The 9106-nt window shown below is 40.1% G+C and overlaps 1 protein-coding gene across 1 annotated transcript in view; it reads left to right on the top strand.

Annotated features, from left to right (window-relative positions):
* ctsk (cathepsin K) overlaps window positions 1-6645 on the top strand; it is a 19849-nt gene extending 13204 nt beyond the window's left edge. Inside the window, exons 5-8 of the mRNA XM_034873839.1 lie at window positions 2792-3010; window positions 4462-4627; window positions 5447-5555; window positions 5773-6645. Coding sequence (XP_034729730.1) covers window positions 2792-3010; window positions 4462-4627; window positions 5447-5555; window positions 5773-5872 — 594 coding nt within the window. The 3' untranslated portion in view covers window positions 5873-6645. The remainder of the gene's footprint in view (window positions 1-2791; window positions 3011-4461; window positions 4628-5446; window positions 5556-5772) is intronic.
* Window positions 6646-9106: the final 2461 nt, after the last annotated feature.

Genomic DNA, 9106 nt, shown 5'->3' with positions numbered 1-9106 from the left:
TTTATAAGAAAAGTCCATTTACATTTGTTTCATGATCCAAAACTTTTTCAAAACCTGCCATTTTCAGTGCGTAGTTTGCTAGACCGAGGTGTGTTGTTTGTGTTGTTGACAATGCCACCACACATCTGCGCCTGCTGTTCCAGCAATAATCCTGGAAACATTCGTTTACTCTCGATTAGACGTATAATTAGTCAGGATTTATTTTTATTTTTTACCCTCCACATTAAAAAAGATGAGTACTCCAAACTTTTTAGAAATTGAGATTTTAGCAGGTTTTATCAGGAAAAATACAAGCGTGCTTTTAATGTTTGTTTCAAATAGAAAGACAAAGCTTTAAGGTGCTTTGTTAGAGTATTTCAGTCTAAAGAGATTTCCAATATATAAAAATTGAAAACAATGGGATGAAAACTCCAAACATTTTAAAGAAATATTAATTTCAGATTGTTTGAAAAATAGACAAGATCATGACTTTTATTTTAATTTCCAATCATGGTGACGATAACAATAACTGCAGATGCGAAGTCAGTTTATGTGCAGGGCGTCGTCGCCCTCTGGTGGAGGCAAACCAAACTGTAAAGAGGATTTATTGATCTGCTCCTCTGTTCCTGTTGTTTATGAATTATGCAGCAGACTGGCTGCTCTCCGTGCATACTAACAACTCTGCTGCTTCCTCCCCAGCTCCTTTAAGGAGGACTGAATTGTACATTTTGATGCGTTGTTTGTTTGAGGCAAATTCCCGAGCTACAAGCCTCAATCATAACATCCACCAGTGAAATGACGTGATTACACATTTACAAACTTTTTAATTAGAGCAACTGCGAGCAGCAGGATGATCCCAGGAGGAGGAGGAGGAGGAGGAGGAGGAGGAGGAGGAGGAGGAGCAGAGGGGTTTTAACTCAAAGCCGGGCAAGAATTTATAGTCAGACAACGACTCTGAAGGTGTTTTACTACTTCATGGCTGAGAGAGCGTGAACACAGCAGCTCGGCTCTCCGGCACAGGACAGACATCCTTTTCTTTAAAGGAACACAGGATTAACAATTGAAATTTCATAAATCTATTTGCAAGATATGAAATGAGCTGACGTTTATTGTGAAACTTAACCAGTTTCACTCAGTTTCAACTCTAAGCCTGGACTAGACTGAGGTGGTTTGGGCCACGTTGTATTGGCCTTTTCAGGGGGATGTAAAGGTACCTATAGGTGAATACGCTACACCAGAGATCTTCAATGGGGGAGGGGGGCTACGGGAACCCTATGGTGGGTTACCAAATGATGGTTTAATGAAAATTGATGATAGGCTTACTGACCTATAGCTAAGGGAGCCGTAGACATCCACAGTAACAGTTAAGCTTAAGGATTCCCTCCTTTTAACAACAAAACATGATGTATAAATATGTGAATATGCCAACTATTTTTTTTTGTAGAGCTTAGTATTGCATGTACCATAAAAAGGTACGGGTAAAGGCGTTTGGCTTGCTCTGCACGTTATTGTAGGCCATGTTAAATTTGCTATTCAATTGTGTACAATACATGTAGTAAGGTGTCCCTGCTCCATGTATTTTTCAGCTAAGGGGGTCCTTGGCCTTAAAAATGTTGAAGACCCCTGTTCTATCCTCTTACTGGAAAAAGTTGGTCACTAGTGACTGCTGTTGCTTTTCTAGCACACGTATTGAATGACTTGATGTTAAACCAATTGCAAATTTTGGGGACAAATTACATTTGAAATTTGAAAGATGGCTATAGACACCTGTACAGGGCTTGAAATTAACACCCGAAATGACCCGCCAAATGTTGGTGAATTTTGTAGTTGGTGGGCAACACTGTCAATCTACCTGCCACATTGGGTAGCCAATGAGAATTGAGGGATCCAGACATGTAACTATCGTTAAGTAGGGTACGCAGGTGCTTACTGGCCTAGACCAATCAGGGACCCGCATCACTGGAAGACATTGATTGACAGGGGAAAGTCCAATAAGTAGGTTACTTTATCAAACGAATGAATGTGTGTCCCTGCCCAGGATAGGAAAGTATGACTTAATGCTGGATTATCAAGACTACCATGAAAAGGACAGGATAAAATCATAGCACAGCAATTCCTGTTTTTCACCTTTATGAGGCAAAAAAAAAAATTCAGGTGGTCCAAAAAGTTCCCTTCAGGCCCTGCACCTGTACATTGCACCCATCGAGTCTGGGTGTTTTCCACCAGATGTTAAAACCTAGCATGCATATGGATATTTAATAGAACAGGGTTTTATCATCTACAGATGACCATAGAACACAATGTCAGTGTCATGCACCTCTCTCTCTCTCTCTCTCTCTCTGTCTCTCTCTCTCTCTCTCTCTCTCAACTGCTTGTTATCCAACAAACACAAATGTCTTTCAAAGCAAAAGTTATCAAAGTCTGCCTCCCAGTGGACACAGAGGAGAAGACAGAAGTTTATCTCTCTCTTATGTCTCATTTATCAGTTTGATTTCACTTCGGCTGATGAGATATTAATGTATCAAATTATCAACACAGAATTAAATGTATTGATTCTAGCTCTAAAACCAACTGTTGACTTTGCTAATCTGATTTCCTGTTTTGGTCATACTTCTTTTCTGTGATGTAGATAAATGCATGCCTGCCTGGATAGTAATATACTTACAATACATCTTACAAAATATTAACACTATTATCATCCAACCCCTCTAGTCAAAACTGTAGTGTTTCACCCATTTCTGTTTATTAATTCCTTCCCAGTGTCTGCTAAGCTGTCCTCAGTGAGCCTTACACTTTCACCCTCTCCTGACAGGGTTCCTGTGGCTCCTGTTGGGCCTTCAGTTCGGTCGGGGCCCTCGAGGGCCAGTTGGCCAAAGCGACAGGGAAACTGATTGACCTCAGTCCCCAGAACCTGGTGGACTGTGTCAAAGAGAACGACGGCTGCGGAGGAGGATACATGACCAACGCCTTCCGCTACGTGCAGGAAAACGGAGGCATCGACTCTGAGGAGGCCTACCCGTACGTCGGAGAGGTAAACAAGCCTCTCTGACGCACACATGAAATCATCCAAGAAACATGCTTATCGCAAACGTTCAAACGTTCATGTTCACTTCATGTGGTCAAAGTGTTTTCCCAGACAAACTCCTAGTCATCTCAACATAAGTCATCTTAACATGCATCACATGTCCTGAGACTGAGGTGAGGCGTCCACAGGAACTGAGGTCCACCACATTCTTGCCTGTTTCATTTCCCTTTCCTGTAACGTGTTAACGCTTTTTCTCTTACTGCTGCTGTTCTGTGGTCCCAAACCAAAACAAGAAGTCTCGATGCCCAGCCAAGCGGATTGAAGTCTGACGCTGGCGATTAGCTGAAAGAGGGTCCTGTTGTACATGCAGCTATCACTGAATTACTTTAATAGCTGAACTGAAGAGTCAAAAACATAATGATTCCAAGGAAAGTCATGGAAATATGTATTTTTTCTATGATATTCAAGCAGATTTATAAATGTTTCTTAGCATATGATGACATAAATGACTTACATTCAGTCACTAAGTCTAAAAATATGTTTCATGTAAATTATAAATTAGAGATGGAGTGCAAATTTTGGCGCAAATATTTAGTATTAATAGTTCTTAATTTCTGCTTTTCTAACTTATTACATTAACATTAGGTATATTTCCCTATAAATGAGGTTTATTGACAATAAATTTGAACAATAACTGTTAAACTAAAGTTAGTAAGTTAGTGTTACGTAGTGTTGAACCTCAAAAAAAGCGACAAACATTGAAAAAAGCGTCAAAAGTGTTTTTTTTTCAACTTTATTAAGAAGACAACACAAGGGATAAAGGAACACTTATTGACACATGCACATGTTTAATCCCATACAACAAACAAGGTGTAAAAGGGGGAAAAGGCAGATTTTCTTATTATCCCTCCCTGTTTCAAGTCTTTATTCCGTGCTAAGCTAAGCTTCAAAATGTTCAAGTATTCTTTAACATCCTGGTTTTACATTATACTAAATACCCATCAGTCTTACAAAAAAAACAAGACAGCAACTTCCAGATATTGGCTGTTAATGACAGCAGAGCTGCAGACGCAGACTGAAACCAAAGTGGTCAGTGGTTCCTCCCTTGGCTGTCAGGATGTCACACTTTACCTAATCACGTTTTTAGAACCCATTAATATTCCGTTTTAACCCGCAAGAAGTGGCAATATTTGTGAGTAATTTAGCAGAAATGATAAAAAAGAAACTCCCATTGACATGCAAAGTAAACACAGTTTCCTCTTTCGTCATCTACTGGTGCAAGAAGGAAGTACGACTGTGTGGTAATGACTGGGGCCTGCAGGTTTGGATACTGGGAATGTACCAAGGCTGTGATCAGACCCGCATGGGAAATGTGCATGTGACCTAGGCCGGCAAATGGGGATAAGACACAGATACAGGAATGTGAAACAAATGTCTTCTCCTTTGTGTGTGTTCAGGACGAGCCGTGCCGCTACAATTCATCGGGCATGGCAGCCCAGTGCAAAGGCTACAAGGAGATCCCCGTGGGCGACGAGCGAGCGCTGGCTGTCGCGCTGTTTAAAGTTGGTCCGGTCTCTGTGGGCATCGACGCCACGCTGAGCAGCTTCCAGTTCTACCAGAGAGGTCAGTGAGCAGGTTCAGTTCTTCCTTAACTCGCTGACGGATTTGAAACTGATCCACTGGCATAACAATTATCAAAATGGCAAATGTATCAAATGTTTTTCTTGTTTTGTATATGCATTTTTGAGAAACTGTATATCTCTCGACAAATACTAAACCAGAGTGGAAATGGCAGGCTCCACCAATACCAATATAGAGGGATATAATATGTGAATTTAGATGCATTATTTAGCCATCACAGAACATAAATTACATCTAAAATGTAAAATCTCAAAGGGATACTTTGCTGATAGCATTCCAGCTCTGTGTCACGGCAGTGTGGGCTGTATGTGGTTTCACGCGAGTGGTGCCAGTGCACGGAGCTTGTAACGTGTCATCCGGTGAATTTTAGCAGAACCAGTGTTGCTTCGAGCTCCATGCACAGGCGCTACGGAGGACAGACACACACGGTTCATCTAAACACACTGCCCACACAAATGTGACACAGAGCTGGATTGTAACTTTGAAAATTAACCACAATTGTTGTCCTGGCAGAACGGAGAGGGCTTTAAAACTGAATTACTTTCATGTTTGATAATAAATCTTATGGAAAATTTCATTGAACAGTTGATAAAACTATGAAAAACACACTAATATAGAGAATTTTAACCTGACGGATGCTTGCTGTACGATTTCAAATTTTCACAAGTCGATTTTTCAAAAGGAGAAATGAAAATAAAAACAGTGTGAGCTCCGCATGTACTGTATGCATGTTGGTTTCACTGAGGCATGTCCAGCTCAGAATCTCTCCTCACTCATTCTTCCTCTCCGACATGTGCCCAGGTGTCTACTACGACCCCAACTGTAACAAAGACGATATCAATCACGCCGTGCTGGCAGTGGGCTACGGAGTGAACACCAAGGGGAAGAAATTCTGGATTGTCAAGAACAGGTGGGACACATCACCTGTCTGACCAGCATCAGGTGGCTCATAAGGCCACCGAAATGACACAACGGGCTCGTTTGTTGGCGTTGATTTGAAGCTTTCTGTCGAGCCGCGTCTGTGACAAACTGATGAGCTGTTGTTTGACTCCTGGCGATGCTCAATAACTCTCATGCGTCTTTCTTTCCAACTGTGTTGTCATCTTTTGTCTTTTTCCCCCTGACAGCTGGGGCGAGAGCTGGGGCAAGAAGGGCTACATCATGATGGCACGTAACCGCGGCAACCTCTGCGGCATCGCCAACCTCGCCAGCTACCCGGTCATGTGAAGACGACGAGAGCGGCTTTGCTTAGACCACTACACACAACGACACACTAGAACATGTTTGCTGGGGGGAGTTCATATCTGGAAGAGTTCATTTCAACACGTCAGTAACCACTACGAGCATTAACGGAAGATTTAAATTTGTTCACGCAGGTTTTCCAAACGTCAATAAAAAGAAAATCAAATTGGACTCTTTTGGAAATGAACTTATTCCGGTGATTAAAAGGGCTAAATAAATGTTGTGGAGTCTGGGATTACAACGTCCTTAAAAATGTTTCATGAGGACGTTTGGTTATCTTGAGTTATTTGAAGCACTTTGAACACCTTAAGACTTTTTTATTTTTATCTTTAAACCAGCAGACGTCCACTGAGGCCTGCTCCACAAACCCAGTTAGTACCTCCAGGGCTTGGTGTTAGGAACCATGAGCCAGAACATACGCTGGTGTGGGCCAAAGTGTTCAGTTAAATCTACAAACCCACCAGGCACAACCAACATTTCACACTAGGTTGGTAGTCGGTGACAGTTTAAGTCCCTTTTAGTTTTTATAACACGTTGTGTGAGAACCAATAGAGTTTAAATTCATTGTGACAGGCAACATTGCTGGGCAATGGGAGCTCCTCCTTGGCTGTCGATGCAGAGTTAGGTCGTTTAAATTAGTTTTTTATCTTTTGATCATGCCAATTTTTATTTTTGTTGATGTTCTGTTCAGCACTTTTCTGATGATCAAACTGTAAACTGATGTTTTCTATGAATAAAGGTTTCCTTTTGAAATGGAACGCATTGTTGATTATTCACATTTTTGCAATATGTTTAACCCTTGCGTTATCCTCGGGTCAAATTGACCCATTTCAAAGTGGTTTATATCAGAAATATGGATTTCTTTCAACCAAATTGCCAAAAAATAACATTGATGATTGCATACAACATTCTTCAGGTAAAATTAATGATTACTTCATCACATTTGTTGTGTGTTTTATTTAGTCTAATAGCAGTTGAATTTTCTCTTATGGTTTTAAAACAGTACCTGGATTAAACTCTTAACTATTTGCTAAAATAATTCCTAATTTCTGCCTTTTTAACTAAAAACGTATGTATGATTTGATATAAATGAGGTTTGTTTACCATGAATTCCAAGAACAAGTGTAAAACCTATCATTAAACCAGCTCCGGTTTTAAAAAAAAGCACCAAAAGCATTTTAAAAAGTGACAAATTAATCAGAAAAAGGACAAAGACATTGAAAAAGCACAAAAGAAAAATTCAATTTTGACCTGGAAGGGCAAGTTTATGGTTAACGGGAAGACCACACAACGGAGAAAGACAATATTTTAGAAGTAACATTTTATTTCAGAATTGTTTTTAAAACCCCAAATAAGTCCCGGGTTGATTTGACCCGAGGGAAAGGGTTAAATATATCATTATATCCCGTGAATGTCTAAATAAGCTGCATTTAGTTCATTAAATACGCGGCAGCTGGAATATATTCTAACAGTATTTTGCCAAAACCTGAAGTATAGTTATGACAAATGTCCTCAGACACATTACTAAAATGTACAGTAGTTCTTAGAACTGCAGTTGTTGTTGTCATCATTGAAACAGTCTCTTCTAAAAACACAATATACCGTTTATTACTTGAAATCACTTCCACTAAAACATATGTATGGGTTTTATGAGAGAAAAGACCTCAGATGGAGACAAACTACCACCCTACTCTTAAATGGATAAAAATAAATAAATTAATGTGCCAGTGAACTAAAAGCCCTGCAGTGAGCAAAGCTGGAAAACCCTGCTGTGCGTTGCTACAGTAGCCGATTATGTCAGACCTTTTAGTAGTATTGTATTAATAAGTAGTAGTAAGTATTGTCAGTTTGTCAAACGTCTGCACCATTAATTGTTTTGCAAAATGCATCCCGAAGCACTTCATGTTTTTCCCTGTGCAGAAAGAGATTTCTTTGCATAGTGAAATGTAACGGTACTAAACAGTGAATTAGATAAAATATCAGCTTAAAAAGTAAAATGCTGCATTTTGTCTAAAACAATTACAGACAGTGGATTAATATTCAAGCTTAGAGTTTCTACAGTTCATAATTTGCTCCCATGTGGCCACAGTCATGTACAACTAGTGTAACTTCAGTGTACCTTAGTGTAACTGTGTGGTCCAAAGCATAATGCAATGTATTCAGTTAATCATGCACACAATGTTCAGAGTGATCGGAATAAATGGATGTTTGTGTTTATGCAACTTATTGACACATTTGAAATGTTATATAATATCCTATTGATTATGTAGCGGATTGTGTTTTTTTCCCATCTGTCCATCCACTCTGGTCCAGAGACAACATCTGGCTGACTGCCCCGCAGAGTGCTGGCCTTACACCCAGCCTCCTCACAGGTCACAACCACCTCTTGACCTACAGACTGCTCCAGAACTACACATCCCTGCAACGGATTGCATTTCCATCCATGCAACGACTTACTGTGTTTCCAGCTCCAGCTCCAGTCATGCTCCCCCGACAGCACTGAATCCTCACAGTTTAATTGACCCCCCTGACCTTAACTTTAAGCTCCACCATAGCACCAAAACATTCACTTCCACACTGGAAATATCATGCTCCCACACACACACACACACACACACACACACACATACATATATATATATATATATATGTATATCAATATGCTCATTTTTCTCATTGGATGAATCTTTTTCATTTCCATCTTTTCCACCTTCAGGACAAATTTCAACGCTCACTCTGTTGACATTTACTGAGCATTTAAGACATCTAAAATTACTTTTAGCGGGACATTTTATCATGTTTACAATTCCCTAGAGGCATATAATGAAGAAGGAATCTCACCTCACTATGTTTGATAAGCAAATACAAGGGACCCCACTGGGTCTTCTGCCTGAAGAAGACCCAGTGGGGTCCAAACGTTGCCTATGTATTAAATGATTGGAGTTTACAGCAGTGTTGCAGACATCAAATATTTTTTTCAATTTAGTATTTCTCGTTTGTCCTGCATCTGCCAGAAGGTGTGATGTGCACACAAGTATTTAAAAAAAAAACACATGCAGGCAAATATTAAATAAAAAAGAAGCAAAAATAAAATAAGCAACAGAAATCAAGCAAAGTCATAAAATGTCTATGTAGTGATTGTGTGTGTGTGTGTGTGTGTGTGCGTGCGTGTGTGTGTGTGTGTGTGTGCGCGTGTGTGTGTGTGTGCGTGTGTGTGTG

This window comes from Etheostoma cragini, chromosome 6 (assembly GCF_013103735.1).
Source record: "Etheostoma cragini isolate CJK2018 chromosome 6, CSU_Ecrag_1.0, whole genome shotgun sequence".
Lineage (NCBI taxonomy): Eukaryota > Metazoa > Chordata > Actinopteri > Perciformes > Percidae > Etheostoma > Etheostoma cragini.
This window is presented reverse-complemented; position numbering and strand designations above follow the sequence as displayed.